This window comes from Oncorhynchus gorbuscha, linkage group LG04, assembly GCF_021184085.1.
Source record: "Oncorhynchus gorbuscha isolate QuinsamMale2020 ecotype Even-year linkage group LG04, OgorEven_v1.0, whole genome shotgun sequence".
Classification (NCBI taxonomy): Eukaryota; Metazoa; Chordata; class Actinopteri; order Salmoniformes; family Salmonidae; genus Oncorhynchus; species Oncorhynchus gorbuscha.
The window spans coordinates 61282683-61302650 of record NC_060176.1 but is presented as its reverse complement, the minus strand read 5'-3'; the positions used below and the strand labels follow the sequence as shown (position 1 = coordinate 61302650).

Below are 19968 nucleotides of genomic sequence, written 5' to 3'. Positions count from 1 at the left end.
GAAAAGAGGCTGATGAAGGGATTTCTGTGACAGTGGGTCGATGTGAATAGCACTGTTTTAAGTCATCCTGTTTGTCTAAGAAGAGCTTTTCTCTTCAGTGTGATGTCCCATGTGACTGATGCAATATCTCCAGTGTTGGTGTAACAGTGAACATAGACACGCAGGAGGCTAATTTTACTGTAAACGGTCCTGGGGAAAAATGGTTCAATCGGTTATCTCTGACCAAGTGTTTCTGATGAAACTTCAGATATGTCAAGTGGCTGTGGAAGTCTTTCAACAATTTGCTTATTTAAACTTGTGCGTCCCTGATAAGTGTTTGTACGTTTGACTGTTGTGTTTCTGTGGCCTGTTTAGTCTTGGCTGTCTTGTCTCAGTGGTGTCTGTTGAAGTGTAAACGTCTGTGGTTAGGCTCTCTGAAAAGTCAGTTCTGTCTGTGCCCATGCTATAAAAGGATATGATTGTGATCCACACAGCAGCAGAAAGACGAACGGATGAAAGCTGCGGGAGAAAAGTTTGTGCAGCAAAGCAGCGATTTCCCCTCCTCTTTTGGAGTTTTAAAGGGCTGGTGTGTGTCTCTACATCCTCCCTTCCTCCTTGTCAGACAGCTCCCCTGGGCCTCTCTCTCTGTGCTTTGGCACTAGAAGTCACCTCCTTTGGTGTGCGGCATGCAGGTACACAACAGGAGCAGCTCTCTCTCTCAGAGCTGTTGAACTTTTCGGGAGGGGAAGAAAGGGAAGGGAAGATTAAAAACAGCCCTGTGAAGTGGAGTGCCGAGTCGCCTCCTGAGAATTCCTGGCATAATAATTTAAATGATCAAATGATACAGAGGAGACTTGTTAGCAGAGAAACAGACTCCTAGTTGGCCCCGTGGGGCCCAGCTCTGCTGCACATGCATTGCAAAGCAGCTCTTCTGTTGTGCTAAAGAATCCAGCTTCTTTTTTTTCTGTTCGTTTCAGGAGCAGACTTTTTCCACACTTTGTTTAGGTGTATACTCGGGACTAAAGTGCGTGTCATATTCTACTGCAATCTATGCGGTTTACTTTTTAATGAATTTATACATTTAGGTGATGCTCTCCATTGAATTTGATCTCAGTAGTTTAGTCTATTCATGTCATTAGGCCCAGCCTGTGATTTTCAAAGGCATCTCATTTGAGTGAATTCCAGAGACACTCTTGGGAACAATTTCTCAGTGGGATTCTGTCTCCTACTGTTGATACTGCTGTGAAGGAGCGCATATGATGCACTGTCCTGTACTGTCTCATGCAGGATTTGGGATAGTAGGCTGTTTAAAAAGTTACATTTTAAAGATCCTGACACAAGTTGAATAATAGGATAAGTATTTTGACAGCAGAACCAGGATAATTGTGATATCTCATATTTGATCAAATAGACTGCAATGAAATTCACTTGACGGAAGTGTTGAACTTTATACTTGACCGTTTTTACATTCTGTTCAGATGTACAGTGCGTTCAGAAAGTATTCAGACCCCTTGACTTGCACATTTTGTTACGTTACAGCCTTATTCTAAAATGGATTAAATAAAAAATGTTCATCTACACACAATACCCCATAATGACAAAGCGAAAACAGGTTTTTAGAATAAAAAGAAATGATATCAAATTAATACCTTATTTACATACAGTGGGGCAAAAAAGTATTTAGTCAGCCACCAATTGTGCAAGTTCTCCCACGTAAAAAGATGAGGCCTGTAATTGTCATCATAGGTACACTTCAACTATGACAGACAAAATGAGAAAAGAAATCCAGAAAATCACATTGTAGGATTTTTCATGAATTTATTTGCAAATTATGGTATATGATGGCCATGCAGTCGTGGGTGAACAGGGAGTACAGGAGGGGACTGAGCACGCACCCCTGAGGGGCTCCAGTGTTGAGGATCAGCGTGGCAGATGTGTTGCTACCTACCCTCACCACCTGGGGGCGGCCCGTCAGGAAGTCAAGGATCCAGTTGCAGAGAGAGGTGTTTAGTTCCAGGATCCTTAGCTTAGTGATGTGCTTTGAGGGTACTATGGTGTTGAATGCTGAGCTGTAGTCAATGAATAGCATTCTCACATAACTGTTCCTTTTGTCCAGGTGGGAGAGGGCATTGTGGAGTGCAATAGAGATTGCGTCATCTGTGGATCTGTTTGGGCGGTATGCAAATTGGAGTGGGTCTAGGGTTTCCGGGATAATGGTGTTGATGTGAGCCATTACCAACATTTCAAAGCACTTCATGGCTACGGACGTGAGTGCTACGGGTCTGTAGTCATAACCACAACACAATAATACCAAGCGTCACGTCTGGAGGAAACCTGGCACCATCTCTACGGTGAAGCATGGTGGTGGCAGCATCATGTTGTGGGGATGTTTTTCAGAGGCAGGCACTGGGAGACTAGTCAGGATTGAGTGAACAATGAACGGAGCAAAGTATGCACGCATGACTGTAAGTCGCTTTGGATAAAAGCGTCTGCTAAATGGCATATATTATTATATTATTATTATTATTAGATCCTCGATGACAACCTGCTCCGGAGACCTCGGACTGGGATGAAGGTTCACCTTCCAACAGGACAACAAACCTAAGCACACAGCCAAGACGACGCAGAAGTGGCTTTGGGACAAGTCTCAATGTCCTCCCATGGCCCAGGCAGACTTGAACCCGATCTATCGAACATCTCTGGAAAGACCTGAAAATAGCTGTACAGCAATGCTCCCCATCCAACCTGACAACTTGATAGGATAATGGGACAAATTCCCTAAATAAAGGTGTGCCAAGCTTATAGCGTCATACTCAAGAAGACCTGAGGCTGTAATTTCTGCCAAAGGTTCTTCAACAAAGTACTGAGTAACGGGTCTGAATACTTAAGTAAATGTAATATTTCCATTTTTTTTATTTGTAATATATTTGCAACAATTTCTAAAAACCTGTTTTTGCTTTGTAATTATGGGGCATTGTGTGTATATTGAGGAAAAAACAACAACATTATTTTAAAAATAAGGTTGTAACTTAACAAAATGCGGAAAAAGTAAATGGGTCTGAGTACTTTCCGAATGCACTGTACAAGCTTTTGAATGATCTTTATTTGTGAGTGGCTGTTTTGTGTGGAATGGTTCATAGAATAATAGCAAATTCCTCTCCATCGTGTGTTTTTGCTCTCAGACCCAGCTCCTGTGCTGGAGGCCACACACACCCTGGAGGAGAGGCTGCAGCAGCTGCAGAGTTCGGCCCCAGACAGTGAGGCCCTGGTCAGGGAGGTCAGCAGGCACTGGAGGAGACACCTGGAGTGCCTTAACAAGCCAGGTCAGTGCCATTGCCACAGCACTCACCCCAGAATAGGCACAGGCCCAGCTCACTGCTGCTTGTGTGTTCAAAGTTGTAAAGTATTTCTTTTCAGATAAAACTATATAGAAAGTGATTTTGTTGTGCAAAAACACACTATAAGCCACATAAGCAGGGCAGTAAAACAGAAATTATTTAAAAATTGTTTTGTTCTGAACAGAATTTAAAAAAAAATAGTTTCACTGTTCCCCGACATCTTACCTTTTTGTTATTAATAAATCCAATGTGAAACGTAATAACTATAGTATCCTTAACTAGCATTGAAAAAGTGAATCCATTCTTCTCTTATTCAAAATCTCTCTCTAATTTCTGAATCACTCTAGTCAATAGGCTATAGTAGACTATGCTTTGGCGGAGCAGGTAGTCTACACACACACACTGGCAAAGATTTTCAGCTGACAGGCAGACACTTGAATAAGTTTCTGAGTGACAGAGTGAGGGATTTGCATAGGTGCTTTGTTGCGTATTATTTGTTGTGTGACTGGGAAAAAAAATCACATGTTTATAAAAAATAACATTATTAACCTGTTCCCATGCTTTTAAAATAACAGTTCTGTTCCAGAACGGTATCGATCACTTTTGTTCCTGATTCTGGTCCTTGAAAAATGGTGTTATTTTCCGGTTTTCTGTTCTGTTCCCTGAATCGTTTCCAACCCAAGTGCACAAGGATGTCTCTGTTCCATGCACTCTCTCTGTGGCCCCTCACTTCAGATGACTACAGCTCTCATCTGTACTCCTCTCCCTCTCCTATCCTTCTCTTCTCCACAGACGACACAGAGGACGGCCCAGCAGCAGCATCAGGAGCTGTGGAGGCATCGAGCCGGACCGCCTGTGTGATGACTCCCAAAAGCAAACAGGCCTTCAGGGCCGCATGCTCACCTCAGCAGATCCAGAGTCAGACAGAGGGGTGAGAAACACAGGCCTGGTCCTCGCCTCCTTCACACCCCTGTGTATAATATCCCCTGTGTATAATAACCCCTGTGTATGATGTGTATAATACAGACAAAAATTAGAACAGCCCTCATCAGTCATACTGTACAAAGAAAATAGACCTAGATGTAAACAGAATGCAATGCAGTATTGTGTGCGGTATTCCTGAGAGTCTATGAAAGTTTGGTCATCTTAGACATTGTGTCTTCCTCATAGGAAGGCCGAAGACGCAGATACCACTCTGGCCGACAGACTGGGTGAGGCCGAGGAGAGGATCAAAGTGCTGCATTCATGTGAGTATTTTTGTCCGATGGTCCTTTCTGGACACTGTGAGGCGAAAGGACATCATGACTAATGGCCTTCCTTTATCTTTCTAGCTCTGAGCACAGCCAAGACAGACCTGCTGGACCTGCGGTGTAAATACGACCAGGAGAAGGCCAACAAGTAAGAGCCTGGCTGTCTCTCTACTCTATGTCCATACAGTCCTCAATGCTGCTTCTCTAACATGTCCATACAGTCCTCAATGCTGCTTCTCTAACATGTCCATACAGTCCTCAATGCTGCTTCTCTAACATGTCCATACTGTCCTCTGCTGCTTCTCTAACATGTCCATACTGTGTCCTCTGCTGCTTCTCTAACATGTCCATACTGGGTCCTCTGCTGCTTCTCTAACATGTCCATACTGGGTCCTCTGCTGCTTCTCTAACATGTCCATACTGTCCTCTCTGCTGCTTCTCTAACATGTCCATACTGTCCTCTCTGCTGCTTCTCTAACATGTCCATACTGTGTCCTCTGCTGCTTCTCTAATATGTCCATACTGTTCTCTCTGCTGCTTCTCTAACATGTCCATACTGTCCTCTCTGCTGCTTCTCTAACATGTCCATACTGTCCTCTCTGCTGCTTCTCTAACATGTCCATACTGTCCTCTCTGCTGCTTCTCTAACATGTCCATACTGTCCTCTCTGCTGCTTCTCTAACATGTCCATACTGTCCTCTCTGCTGCTTCTCTAACATGTCCATACTGTCCTCTGCTGCTTCTCTAACATGTCCATACTGTCCTCTCTGCTGCTTCTCTAACATGTCCATACTGTCCTCTCTGCTGCTTCTCTAACATGTCCATACTGTCCTCTCTGCTGCTTCTCTAACATGTCCATACTGTCCTCTCTGCTGCTTCTCTAACATGTCCATACTGTCCTCTCTGCTGCTTCTCTAACATGTCCATACTGTCCTCTCTGCTGCTTCTCTAACATGTCCATACTGTCCTCTCTGCTGCTTCTCTAACATGTCCATACTGTCCTCTCTGCTGCTTCTCTAACATGTCCATACTGTCCTCTCTGCTGCTTCTCTAACATGTCCATACTGTCCTCTCTGCTGCTTCTCTAACATGTCCATACTGTCCTCTCTGCTGCTTCTCTAACATGTCCATACTGTCCTCTCTGCTGCTTCTCTAACATGTCCATACTGTCCTCTCTGCTGCTTCTCTAACATGTCCATACTGTCCTCTCTGCTGCTTCTCTAACATGTCCATACTGTCCTCTCTGCTGCTTCTCTAACATGTCCATACTGTCCTCTCTACTGCTTCTCTAACATGTCCATACTGTCCTCTCTGCTGCTTCTCTAACATGTCCATTGCAATCCTTCACTTTTCTCATGGTCTATCCATCTACACTACTCTCTTTAGCCATGCTTGCTCTACCCGAATCAACACATGGTCACTCCCCCACTGTAATGTACTGTACCCATTTTCAGTCTGAACCCTTAGAATGCCATTGTAAAAACAGACCTAGGCTGCATCTGAAATGGCACCCTATTTCCTTATAGTTCACTACTTTTGCCCAGAGCCCTAGGCAGGTAGTGCACATTATAGGGCAGGGTTCCCCAACTGGCATCCCACAGGTGTTTTTATTATTTATACCAGGAAATGAGCTCTAGGTGATTTTAGGTTTGAAGAGACATGATTATACAAATGTAAGCAAGGTTTGAAATTATTATGTTTTTCAAATATGATATCTGTTTGGGCTTCTTGCAGTCAATTTGTAGTGTACAAATTATTTACAAATTGTTCTGGCCCCCACGACCATCCGCTTAAGAAAAACAATCGTCCCACTACTGAATGTAGTTGATGATCCCTGATATAGGGAACCATTTTGGACGTTACCGTGGTGTGACTCACCGACTAATGCAGGTCTATGGATGGGAGACTCTGTGTTGGCCTCCTCTGTCTGCAGCCAGAGCCTCAAGAAGGATGGCTCCATTTAAATATTACTCCAGAAATATTCTACCTTGTCCTGGATCTGTGAGCGCTATGCATCCAGCTCAACGGTTGAAATGAATCTGAAGTTGTATGAAGGATGTCGATACACATTAAAAGTAAACAATCCTTTGTTTGGGTAGTGCTGCGGACGGAGCACAGTGAGCCGGTGCTAATGGATTTTCTCCCAGACTTAATCCATGGTGCAATTGAACTGGAGTTTCCAGACCCACCACCATCCATTCTGCTGGATTTGAAACATTTTCCATTTGACTCCCCTCTCATGTTCAGCAGCTGTTCACAGTGACAGCTCTTTAGCTCCCTGTGAGGAAGAGGAAGGATGGTTGTGTGTTGGTGCTTGGGCCACCGGGCCAGTGCTTCATTTGTGAATGGCTGGGTTTGTAGTTAATGAATAGGTAATGAGTTATACATCCTATAGGGGTTGACATGAGTGGGTGTTGTCCTCAACTGACTGCAGTATTCTAATAGGAATACTAAATACACAACCCCCTGGCCCATAATCACCACTACCTCTCTCTCAGGACTCATCCCCATGGCTCTGTGATTCCAACTTTACCTCTTCTTACTCTCACTGACTTTTTCCTTGGTGTTGATAATTAGGGTCATTTGGCTACTTTGGCTGATTTTGAGTATCTGAACAGGTAATCAATATAAAGCATTTTCCATGCTGCACATGTTCATTAAATCTATGTGACACCTCTTTCCTTTTTCTGTCAGTGTGGTCCCATCTATCATAGGCTTATTGGCGTGGCCTGGACACTGCCCAGAGCCCTATGAGTCTTGGACTGTACACCAGCACAACACTACTACTAATTAATATGGATAAATATTGGGTGATTGGGCATTTTAAAGGTCTTGAATTTGGGGTTCTAACTGTTGTTAACCACACAAAATGTTGGAAAGCAATGCTTTGTGACTATTCAGAATGGGTGATGAGTTAAGTTGTTTGTGTCATTCATCTTCCTAAAGCAAGCCCATAATAACCAGCAGTGAGATGAAGGGCACTGTGGGGGCAGACGGAGGTGAGGAAGAACATGATTGGTTTGAAAAGAGTTTGTTTGATAGTGAACAAGATCTCTGATTTCCTCTCAAAAACACATTTAGTGAAACAGAAAAGGGGTTTCTTTGTCCTGAAAAATTCCAGAAATCTATGTGCATATTTTAATCAATCTCACAATCCTCATTAATTCATTTTTCTCCACCTTTTGAAAATCAAGTCCCATGTGTCTAAAAAGAAACTGTTGAACTTCAAACAAACCTCATGAATAATCTGGCTGAGCTGCTATTTAAATTAGACTTCTGATTGTTAGATGTATGGAGGCATGTTGGGATGCAATCTCCAAAGAACTCTGAGTCGGGGTCAGACAGGCAGTCCAGGGCGCTATGTGAGGATGGATGCTTTCTTGATGTTGTGTGAAGACTGGGTCAGTGTGTGATTTACTGTGACTCATGTAAGGAAAGTGTGTAAAAGTCAAGGAGGGTGTATAGATCATACTAGACTATGAGATAGCCCTCTCAGTAACCCACTGGCTGGTTCTGTGTGTGTTCCAGGGAAGAGGAGGTCAGCGTGATCATGATGAACCTTGAGAAGGCGAACCAGGTGAGTGAGACCTGCCGTCCTGTAGGCAGCCCTCTGATTGAGATGCTCATTCGTTAAGGTAATCACTCCTGTAATCAAGCCTCCTGTTTTAATTAGACACCATGCATCCTGCAGCCCCCATGCCGCCTCCTCCCCTGCCTCCCACTCCCTGAGCCCCTGTGATTAGAGACAGAAAAATCTGGCCCCCGTCTGTGGGTGCTCCACGGCACCACGGCAACACTCAGTAGAGGACAGGAGAGACTGCCGAGCGCGATTGATGTCGGAGTGCCATGAGCTGGGGCTCTTACTTACCTCATTGCCTTGATTGCTATCTTTCCTTCCTAGTGATTTCTCTTCTCTCTCTCCTGTTCCTCTATTTCCTTCTCGCTCTCTCTCGCTTGCTCGCTCTGTCATTTGCTCTCAATCCTACCCTCTCTCTCCGCCAGCAGCTCTAAGATAAATGTTCTCAAAATGAATCATTAATTAGCAGCCTGAGTGTGACAGAGCAGGTAAACAGTTTGGGAAGAAAGTGCGCTGACTAAACAGTCCTCTCAGCAAAATGGAGTGGTAGATGCACACTTCTGCTGGTGGGTGTTGTCTCAACCCCTCTCCTATTTCTGTTTTTGCTGAGGGTCTGTCCTCAGATTTGTGTTTCTATTCTCTTCAGGACCAGTTCAGCTGTATATCTGCTGAGTGACTGACATATTGGTTGTGTCAGTGTTTTGTTGTGTGAGTTGTTATTCTGTGATGTTTGGTTGTAGAAAGCGGAGATGGCCCAGAGGCAGGTGGAAAGGCTAAAGGAGCAGCTGGCCAGTGCCCGGAGCACCACCCCAGGCAGCTATAATCCACCAGAGGGCACTAGTGGGGTAAAACAAGACCACATCCACTTCCTCTTTAGATCAATGTGTTCCTCGATTTCTTCCCCTTCAAATTCATTGACAGGGAACCAAGTCAAGCTTCACGTCATGGTTCTTTTAAGTGTAGGAATTCTGGATGGCAGAATATTATAATTTTCACCTTTTCATTAACTTACTCTTCAGCGTCTTTTACTCTCTTAGACTTTCTTTCTCTCACACCCTGCCTTTCTTCCCCTTAGGAGAGGGATGAGAAAGGTGGCATGTTGTCATCCAAGTTGGAGGCTAAGCTGATTTCTAAAGACCGTGAGATCCTCAGGCTGTTGGAGAACGTACAGAGACTGCAGTTCTCACTACAGGAAGTCCAGGACACCTCAGCCAATCAGATCATATCGCTGGAACACCAGCTGGCCTATAAAACAGAAGCTATTGAGGTATGTTCTATTGCACACACTCAAATGGCAAGAGGTACCTTCTTGTTAGTGGAGTTTTGTGAAATATGCTTCCTCTCTTTGACTGTTTCAGAGATTAGAAACTAAACTGCAATCCCAGATGGACTATGACGAGATTAAAACAGATCTCAGGTGACCCACAGTGCTTGATAAGAGACTACTAAATGTTTTACACCGTCTTATATACAGGAACACTATAACATTCATACTGTTTTTTTTCGCCCTCTTGTAGTATCCTGAAGGTAATGAAGTTGGCCTCAGCGAATGGTAGCTCATCCCAGGTGAGATATTTACTAACGGTCTGCTGTGTATTGCGTTGTTGTTCATAGCCCAGTATTAAACAGAGTAGTTTGTTTCAAAATATACTTTTGTTTTCCTCTTAATGTTCCACTGCGGTCAAGGAAGGAAAAGTACAGCAGGGCCATCGAATGCCTTAGTGAGCAGTATCCATTGTAAAGATATCTACAGCCACTATAATTGATACATCGGTTAACAGCCTGTGTGTGTATGTGTCACCAGGACTCTGCCAAGGCTGCAGAGGCTCTTTTGCTGGACAAAGAGGCCTTTCTTCCCTCTCACAAATACCTGATGGATAAGGCCAGAGTCTTACACAACAATGGTGAGGCAACAGTGTCTATGGCCACGTTCGAGAGCATCAAAACCGTGATGTATCATGGGTAAATTGTGACTGACTGATCTACAAATCATATGCAGTAATTATTTTTGATGCAAAGGTTATTTGTAGATCAGGGAGTCAGTCTCGACTCACCTTCCGAGTCAGCTGGTATGTCTATGACATCTAATTGTAGTTCTTGAAAGCTGTTTTGTAGTTTATAGACCCGAGACTACACAGTGTATGTAAGCTTCACGTAGTGTCTGTGTTGGTTCTATGCAGCTTTAACCCCAGTGGCTGTGAAAGTGCTGTCAAACTGAGTGTGTCTGTGTCTACAGATGAGGACCAATCGGAGGAGTCAGGCAGAGGGGGGGGCAGGCCCACAGGGTCCTTCTTCTCAGTCTCCCAGGTGGATGTGCGTACCTCGGCCAGCCCTGGTCCTCCCACCATGGAAGTCTCCTCCTCTAGCTACGACCTCCCCCGCCCCTTTTCTGTGTCCCCCTGCTCAGTGGGCAGGCTGTCTGTGGACCACGTCCTCCACAAGCAGCTCCTCTGCTCCCCACTTTTCAAGAAGGAAGCCGGCAGCCCCATCATGGCCTTCCCCACCGCCCTGTACGCAGCCAAAGCCGCCCTAATGTCAACCAATCAGGGACCTGCAGGAACTGGGGGCATTGAGGCTGGCCTGCCCAGCGACCAATCAGAGAGTGGGAGCTCCACTGCAGGCGATGATGACCAGTTGGAGACAGCAGATATTGCCTTCCAGATCAAAGAGCAGCTGCTGAAGCACAACATTGGCCAGCGTGTGTTTGGTCACTACGTGCTGGGCCTATCACAGGGCTCGGTCAGTGAGATCCTGGCCCGGCCCAAGCCCTGGAGGAAGCTGACAGTGAAAGGCAAGGAGCCCTTCATCAAGATGAAACAGTTCCTGTCTGATGAGCAGAACATTCTGGCCCTCAGAACCATCCAGGTCCGACAGAGAGGTGAGTGGACTGGACAGTGGTTATCCTGAACCACAGATATAACAGCAGATCACTGGGTGTGTCAGGAAATACTGGACAGGATCACAGTGTCCAGCCATGAAAACTCACTTTCTAAACTGAAAGAATTGCAGGCATTCATTCAAAAGCATTTAATGTGCTAAAACGGAATGTTGTCTGCAGATTTATTGCGGTAGCAGTGATTTCATTTCAGGATTTTATTAGTGCTGAGGTATAGAGCAGCATTGCCCACTCGTCTCTCATGTGGTGTGTTTTGAAAGGCTGGTGGTGTAGTTTCTGGACCTCTCTGCGGTTCAACCTTTAATCTCCTTGGCCTGCACCTCAAACTTCTTCATGGCTTCCTCTCCCATGTTTGTTGTGTTACTTTTAAACTTTGTTTTCTCCCCAGATTTCAGAGCTTTTGAGAGTTGAACTTGCCGTATACTGCAACCTCAGATGCCAAGATCTCAAAGGCAGCCATTGATCTACCAGTCAAAAGCAACGCCTTGTAACTGCTCTCTGATCAGCCATCCCACTCACCCCCTTTCTCTCTCTCTGTTACCCTCTCTGTGGCAGGGAGCATCACTCCTCGCATCCGAACTCCTGAAACTGGGTCAGACGACGCCATCAAGAATATCTTGGAGCAGGCCAAGAAGGAGATCCAGTCCCAGAGAGGAGGTGGGTCTGGAACAGGTTATACATCTACTCTTTATTCAACTGTGCTAGGTCAGGTGACATTTCGATTATCATTATTTTGGTGTATACATTTTGACAGCAATTGGTTTTGATGGCAGTTTAAGTTTTTGAAGTTGGTGTGGAGTATGTATTCATAGAGGTGTGTTGTGACTGTGTGTGTGCGCTCTGCAGGTGACATGAAGTCGTCCCTGGGCAGCCCCTCGGGCAGGAGCAGTAACGGGGCAGACAGCAGCTCAGACGACACCATCAAGAACATCCTGGAGCAGGCCAGGAGGGAGATGCAGGCGCAGCAGCAGGCTCTGATGGAGATGGAGGTCTGTGGTAGGGCCTCTGCCACCAGCGCTGGGCCCCAAGTGAAGCGCCTGGGGCTCCCTGAGCCTTCCAAGGGCCTACCCCTACCCACCTTCATCAAACAGGAGGAGGGGGGCACGGTGACTATGTGCATGGCCAACCCCATCAGCAGCCCCCAAACCCCCCTTAGTGTCCTCTCCCCTGCCGCCTTCGTTCAGAACATCATCCGTAAAGTCAAGTCAGAGATCGGCGAGGCAGGGACTTACTTCGACCAGCACTGGTCTGTGGAGCGGGGGCCCATAGGCATGGTGGGCGGCGTAGGGGGCGGCAGCTCTCAGCCCTTCACCTCAGTGTCTCCCTCCCTGTCCTCTTCCTCGTCCTCGGGCCCCTCGGCCCTTCCCCGGTTGGAGAACGGAGAGTGTCTGCCCAACAGTGAGGAGGCGTCTGCGGCCGAGGAGGACACTGGCTCGGGGATGATGCAGTCTGTGGAGGTGAAGGTGGAGTCAGACGTGTCAGTGAGTGGAGAGTCAACTGGCCGTGGCATGGCCTACTACCCATCATATATCCCCCGCACCCTGAAGCCCACCGTGCCGCCCCTGACACCGGAGCAGTATGAGATGTACATGTATCGCGAGGTGGACACCATCGAACTCACCCGACAGGTCAAAGAGAAGCTGGCCAAGAATGGCATCTGTCAGAGGATCTTTGGTGAAAAGGTTTGTTCACTTTACTTTGCTGTACTAACTTCCTTACTTCGTCCTGATTTGTCTGTCCATGCTTCATCTAAAATGGTTTGCATTGTTTTTCTGTGACTCTTTTATGCCTTGTAGCATCATACAACTAAGTAATTAGCAAGGCTTCTTTTTAAGTAAAAGATGATTCCAGAGCAAAAGCTTTATTTAATTTTATAGATTGTGTGCTACCGCCCTCTAGTGGTTGTAGATATGCAACATTTAAAATAGTAATGTGGTGAAGTTGATTTGCCAGTCACTATTTTGTCACATCTCAAACTGATTTTCATCTTGCAAAAGAGTGTATGAAATAGCCAAACTTTTCTCCCCAAGATCTTTATCACCTTGAGATTCATATTCACATTAGAAATAGCTGTTTACTATTTACTCCCGTTTACTCTATTTTACTTGCTGACTCTTATCCTGTTTCTCGTGTCCTCTCCAGGTGCTGGGTCTGTCTCAGGGCAGTGTGAGTGACATGCTGTCTCGGCCCAAACCCTGGAGCAAGCTGACCCAGAAAGGCAGGGAACCCTTTATCCGCATGCAGCTGTGGCTGCTGGATCAGCTGGGACAAGGACTCAACCAGCTCCCCAGCCAGAGCCTCTCTCAAGGTGGGCCACTCCATATCACATTGCAACATGGACACATTTATTTAATAGAAGTAATAGTTTGTATACATTTAAGTTCGGGTCAATCAGTTGAATGGAGAAGGTCTCTTTGCTTCTTTATCTGTTTCTCTAACTGATTATATTACTCTGTGATGTTTTGTGACTTCCGCCCATAGATAAAAGCCCAGTGACGGCCCAGTCGTCGCCCTCCCCGCCCCCCAGCCCAGAGGAGATCCACTCCAGCCCACTGGTGGAGCCTGTCAGCCTGACCCTGGAGAGCAGCAAGGAGAACCAGCAGCCCGAGGGCCTGGTGAACCCCCACCCAGAGGGAGGGAAGTCCACCCCCAGTCTGCTTTCCCTTCACCAGCCCCACACCCCGCTGGGCATCCAGGAGCTGGTGGCCATGTACCCAGAGTTGGACACATACGCTATCACCAAGAAAGTCAAGGAGGTACTGACAGACAACAACCTAGGTGAGTCTGTTGGTGTATCTGGATATGGGTTTTTAGAAATGAGTGTCTATGTTCTGGTGAGTTATTGATATGTGTTGTGGTTTGGTCTGACCACCTGACTAGGAAAAACTCTGAGTCTTAGTTATGTCATGTGTCTACTAGGTCAGCAGTGTTTAAACAGATCTACTTTGTGTGCTCTGTTTGGGAAACGTGTTACGGTGTGTGTTTACACCTTTTTATTTGTGTGCGTGTTCTAGGCCAGCGGCTGTTTGGGGAGAGTATACTGGGCCTCACCCAGGGCTCAGTGTCAGACCTGCTCTCCAGGCCCAAGCCCTGGCATAAACTCAGCCTCAAAGGCAGGGAGCCTTTTGTCCGCATGCAATTGTGGCTCAACGACCCGCACAATGTGGACAAGCTGAGGGACATGAAGAAAATGGAGAAGAAAGGTTGGTCTATTTACAGCATGGTATCTGGTGTTCTGTTATCAGGGTTAGCAGTATGTGTATTTGCTGTACCTTTTCATATAAAGTAGAGCACTGAGTGTACCCATTGATGTATGTACAGCAGCTATACTGTGTGATGTATTGATTCATGTTATTCCGTGCGTCGTCATTGAATTCTCTAACTCTTTCTCTCTCTGTTGTCCTCCCAGCCTATCTGAAGCGGCGGTATGGACTGCTGAGTACCGGCTCAGATAGTGACTCTCCCAGCGCCAGCTCTGAGTGTGTGAGCCCGGCCCTGGTCTCCATAGATCTGTGTCCCTACAGCCAGGTGAAGAAGCCCAGGGTGGTGCTGGGGGCTGAGGAGAAGGATGCTCTGAGGAAGGCCTATCTCCTGGAGCCATACCCATCCCAGCACACCATTGAGATACTGGCCTCTCAGCTCAACCTCAAAACCAATACAGTCATCAACTGGTTTCACAACTATAGGTCAGACATTGCTTCAGATCCCCACCCCCAGAGGGACTAGAATAATGACATTTGATCAATACAGTACATGGAATTACTAACAGAATACTTGAATGGTTGTTTTGGATGAATGAAATGCACGACTCCTTCCAACTGTTTGTTTGATTGTTGTGTTTTTCTAAGCAGGTCCAGGATGCGACGGGAGGTCCTCATGGAGGGTCTCCAGGACAACGACACGGATGCAGAACACCACAGCTACTCTCCCTCGGCGACACAGAGCCCCACCTCAGACGGAGATGAGAGGGGGCTGCTGCACCCCACTGGACGCACCCCCCACCCCATCCTCCCCCTCAGCGCCAACACATCACTGCCTCATGTCAAACAGGAGGCCAGTGAGGGGGAGGAGGATGAGAGGGAGGGCTTCAACGGACAGTCTAAGATCCAGTGTTTCTCTATGGGCGTCCAGTTCCCTCAGTTGAAAACGGAGCATGGGGACCTGATAGTCGGCTGCCAAGAGCCCCACCTGGCTCCACACTATATTCAGAGCCTGAGGCAGGAAGAAGGGATGTGTAGCCAGGCTCAGGGGCTCTTCCATGGGGAGCTCTCCCTAGATGGCCCCCAGAGAGCCAGCCAGTCCAGGCACGAGGGTGACAACTCCAGCAAGTCTTTTGTAGACCCAGTCAGCTTCAAGGCATCATCGGAGCCCTGTCGCAGCAGCCTAGAGGTCTCCCTCAACTCCCCCTCCGCTGCCTCCTCACCCGGCCTCATGATGTCCGTCTCCCCTGTCCCGTCTTCCTCTACACCCATCTCCCCATCCCTGCCCAACCCACCCACCACAAGCACCAACCACAGCCTGGACCCTAACTCCCTGCCTCCCATCCAGAGCCCCAAGCCCAACAAGAGTGTTCAGAGACGCACTGAGAAAATGGCCAACCTCAACAATATCATCCATAGGCTGGAAAGAGCAGCTAACCGGGAGGAGACCCTGGAGTGGGAGTTTTAGGCCCCTCCCTCCCTCCACATTTCCTCAGTCCTGCTGAATCGCACTGCACATGGGAGACTCTCAAAGAGAAGCTTCCTGAGCACATGGAGTGGAGCCTGGCTCCTCAACGCCCGTGCTCCCTGTCTGATCACACTAAATAAATAACCCTTTTCAGAAAACCGGGGGGAACCAGAGCTAAACTCCTACAGAAAAATTCCCTTAGAGGACTTTTAGAAAATAAAAAATATTTATAAATGTGTTAGGTTTTTTGATAATGGATACTACTTTGAAATATATGTAACAGCACTAGCTGTTGTTTTACCTAATGGACTCTGACGTAAAGACTTTTGCAGCTATGGTGTCATGAAATGTACACTGAAGTTGTATAGATTGCCACTGGGTGAGATTAAAAAAGACCCCTGTCTTAAGCCATCAAAAGCACTATAATTATTTAAAAAGAGACTGACCAAATTTGCTACCTTTTGAATAGCAATTTTTCAGATTTTGTCTGTAAGACGGGACTGTTTAAGTCAAGTACCGTGAAATTATACTACTGACTGAGAGATAGTCCTTTAAGACTCTAAATATTCAACATCTTGTATGTACCTGGTTTCTTGGTTGTATGTTTTGAAACATTTGTAACAAACATATAAAGTGTGGTTGTACATGTTGTAGAATTGTCTGCAATAGCCTTCTGAACCAGATGTAGCATGGTACTTCACTGACCCTGTTATCCTCTATAGTTAGTCACCTGTGATATACTTGAGCAAAAATTTGTGAGGAAAAAAAAACATCTGCAAAAAATAAGAAAGGAAATGTAGAATCTATTTAGTGTATTTTGTATTTATTTTTTATCATTGAGGTTTACTAGGCAGTAAATGAAACTCACTACACATGAGCACAGTTTACATGATTTATTTCAGACTGCTCTCGTCCTCTAAATCACTGGTTTCAGACTATAATGGGCCAATGCACACCTGGTTACCTCAGTTTTTGTTGATGCAGATCATGCCATGATTGCGTTGTCATTCACACTCATGACCTTCCAACCTTTGAATAAATGGATTAAGATATGTTTGAGTGATGTCTCAGACAACAATGGAACCTGATAATCTTCTAGTGAGGAGTCTCAGGCAAACATGAGCATTCTTTAAAGACCACATTGAGAACCCCTGCTCTTGGATTACAAAGGACAACATGCTTCATCCTCTGCTCCCTTTCTCTCCATCCTAATTCTGTCCTTTCAGAGACTCATGCTGTTCCTCCTGCATTCATGTCGATCTTGTTCTTAGCTCAGTGGGCAAGCACAGTCTTGAGTCATTAAAACAACTCTGGTTTGATTACATGGTGGAAACATACTGTAGAAAGAGATAATGCACTATAGAGCACTGACAAGTCCCTCTGTTTGGCTCTGTCTGACTGGAATAACAATCTGAAAGCATGCGAATGAATCCTGATGGAAAGAACATGATACAGTGTGACCAACATTTGACTACATTGAATTCAGTTAGAATGTACATTCTATGACACAAAATGGAATTGATTGTCTCATTATCCTTGCCTCTGGCCACTACTGTATTGAATATATTAGTTTTGTCATGCTTGCAGTTCGTTATAATCTTCTGTATTTTCCTTCTGTTTTGTACTCAACCATTTGAATAGGTCTTCAATACCTTGTGTATGAACTACTTACAGCACTTAGTTTAAATAATTGTGAGGATTCAAGAAATGTAATTTTTAGTGTCCACAAGTGAGTCTTTGCCTTTACTGTATCGTTGAAATTGGTAGTAAACACTGTAACTAGTTCAGAGGATTTGGATTGTATATGTATAGATATATAAATATTACACATTTACTGAAAATTATATCTTATGTTCTTGAACAAAATGTGCTGCCTATATTGAAATATAGTGTACAGATTTATTAAAGGGATCATTCTTCCAAATTAGGGGAAGGAAACCAGTCTACGGACAAGGAACGACACTAATCCATGCTTTGGCTTTATTTCCCTGGCACTGTTCCCAAACCTTTTAGCATTTGTGGCACAAATCCCATTCAAGTCATGTTACCGATATTAGCATTTTCGCACATGTTCAAATCATCTATAAGCAGCAATTTCACTATACTTGTGCACGTAACAACTTTTTGTTGAGCTTCACAATCAATTTGAGATATTTTCAGATAATTTGGACATGATGCCAGAAAAATGCTAAAAATAAATAAATCCCATCCAACAAACTAAACCAAAGCATAGATTGCAGCCGAACTTTGTCCGTAGACTGCTTACAGGGTAAGGAAACCAATATTAAATTTTGTTATTTGGGGGAACTATCCCTTTAACTAAAACCCATATGAGCCAGTTCTGGTCTGGCAAGCTTGCCCATGTTTTAGACCTTCTCTCAGGGTAGTCTTGCTTCTTAAAGCTTTACTGAACCAGTCGCTTTCATAACTGGTAAACACAATAATTAATGAATATAATAACAGAAGAAACCAGTAGACAGAATGGTTCTGCCATATGTTATATGGGATTATGGAAGTTTTAACTATGGGAATGCACATGGAAAACTAATGGTTGTTTTTTGAGAGAAGTGGCAGGCTATTTTGTAATCCATTGGTACAATGACAATGTTAGGTAATTTAATATAGTGTTTTTTTCTGAAGCAAACAGGGAGAGGTAAAAGTATAAAATTGCTAACATCCTGACAGAACTGACTCTTCCATACTTGCTGAGCAGATACAGTATGTGCTTGACACTTCCGAATGACACTGTATACCTCTAAGGATGAAATGGGGAATCTGGATATCCTATATTAATCTATGATGAACTGTCCTTTATTTTTACAACTCATTTTCTATATCAGTGATACTGTGTATGGGAGTACTTAGAAGTAACATTTCTTGTATGAGATCTCATCGTCTTACACAGAAGAATTGACAAATAAATGGCTGAAAATGGAATTGATTTACACAGACCCTTATGGACCTTTACATATTCACATAAACCTAATTTAACTGTTTGAATTTTGCATGCAATTTCATACTGATCACTTAAAAGGGGAATAGACTGTTTTGTATTATTGTTCTGGCGCATTGACATTGAATCAGCACTTATCCCTTTTTACACTGGTGAAACCATGCATGTTGCAATTGGCAATTTTTGTGACAGACACAATGTGTTATATATTCAACTGACTGAATTGACTCTGTAGTATTCACAAGACTGGTTTAGTAATGTGTGAATAAGATGGTGAATTGAATGAAAACCAGACTAAACAAAGTCCCTCTGAAATTTTCTATCCCAAATCCCGAAGTAAAAAGCAGACATTTAGAAATGACTTTTTTTTAAATCCCATATCAATTAAGCCTCATGATTTTTCTGGCCTTGTTGATAGATTGTGATTTGATGGTCATGGACCTCTGTCACTAAAAGGTGTAAAGTGGTTGAGTACTTGGGTAAGCAAAGATGTGATTGTTTTACTGAATTACCTATGAGATTTGGGTTTGATCATAAAGGGATTCCAAATGTTGTTTAACAATATGTGTCACCTCTCCTGTCTAAATTATTGTAATTAAAAGCTGTTAATACAGATGAGGTGCTCAAAAGGCTAACATCTCATCTCATGTTTCAAGGCATTGGAAGCTGTTAAGGAATGGACAAAAATATACCAAGTGTCTTGGATTCACATATGTATGAAACCATCATCCAATACATTATTGAATAAGATCCTATGTGTGTTGTGTTTTTTGTTACCACTTTAGGCATCACAAATTAGTCTCAGTTTTTGGAGTGCGCACACACACAGGGAAAATATCATATTCTAATGTATTTTTTTCTGGCAGTAGTTATTGATGATAAATTAAAATCAAAATCAAAATGAGTGCTTCAAGCTTGATCGTTTCTCAATGCTAAGTTGGTGTCAACATGCACAAAAGCATAGGAAAATAGGTCAATGCTGGCTTTCTACAATGACAAATTATCTCTGGTGGCCTAGTATAAGTTTAGGCCTACTAAAAATGTATGTAACGTTAAGACAGATGTTAACAAAGATGGTAGAAATAGGTTTAAAAACGGTGTACTTTTCTTGGAAAAGTCTCAACCGAATCCTTGGGACGTCCCAACTGACGCTACCCAATTGAAGTTAACATTTAAAACGGTTAAGGTTATGATAGGTGTCAGGGCTTATGGTATGGACGTCCCAACGACACCGGATAGCGTAAAGCTTGCATTTATTTATTTGTTTACATGCTCATGTGATTCGTTTGCGTACCCATCCCCCACAT

The 19968-nt window shown here is 44.5% G+C and overlaps 1 protein-coding gene across 4 annotated transcripts in view; it reads left to right on the top strand.

Moving 5' to 3' along the window:
• Positions 1-19401, top strand: part of LOC124034414 (homeobox protein cut-like 2) — a 130134-nt gene extending 110733 nt beyond the window's left edge. The window contains exons 5-22 of one of the 4 annotated variants that reach the window (XM_046347604.1): positions 3162-3302; positions 4110-4248; positions 4488-4564; positions 4649-4715; positions 8096-8144; positions 8885-8989; positions 9220-9411; positions 9503-9561; positions 9662-9710; positions 9949-10048; positions 10381-11022; positions 11596-11697; positions 11887-12722; positions 13183-13348; positions 13522-13818; positions 14055-14243; positions 14450-14726; positions 14892-19401. In XM_046347604.1, coding sequence (XP_046203560.1) covers positions 3162-3302; positions 4110-4248; positions 4488-4564; positions 4649-4715; positions 8096-8144; positions 8885-8989; positions 9220-9411; positions 9503-9561; positions 9662-9710; positions 9949-10048; positions 10381-11022; positions 11596-11697; positions 11887-12722; positions 13183-13348; positions 13522-13818; positions 14055-14243; positions 14450-14726; positions 14892-15708 — 4304 coding nt within the window. In that variant the 3' untranslated portion in view covers positions 15709-19401. Of the gene's footprint in view, positions 1-3161; positions 3303-4109; positions 4249-4487; positions 4565-4648; positions 4716-8095; positions 8145-8884; positions 8990-9219; positions 9412-9502; positions 9562-9661; positions 9711-9948; positions 10049-10380; positions 11023-11595; positions 11746-11886; positions 12723-13182; positions 13349-13521; positions 13819-14054; positions 14244-14449; positions 14727-14888 lie in introns of all 4 variants that reach the window. The other 3 variants (XM_046347603.1, XM_046347602.1, XM_046347600.1) reach the window with 3 other exon arrangements.
• The last annotated feature ends 567 nt before the right edge of the window (positions 19402-19968 follow it).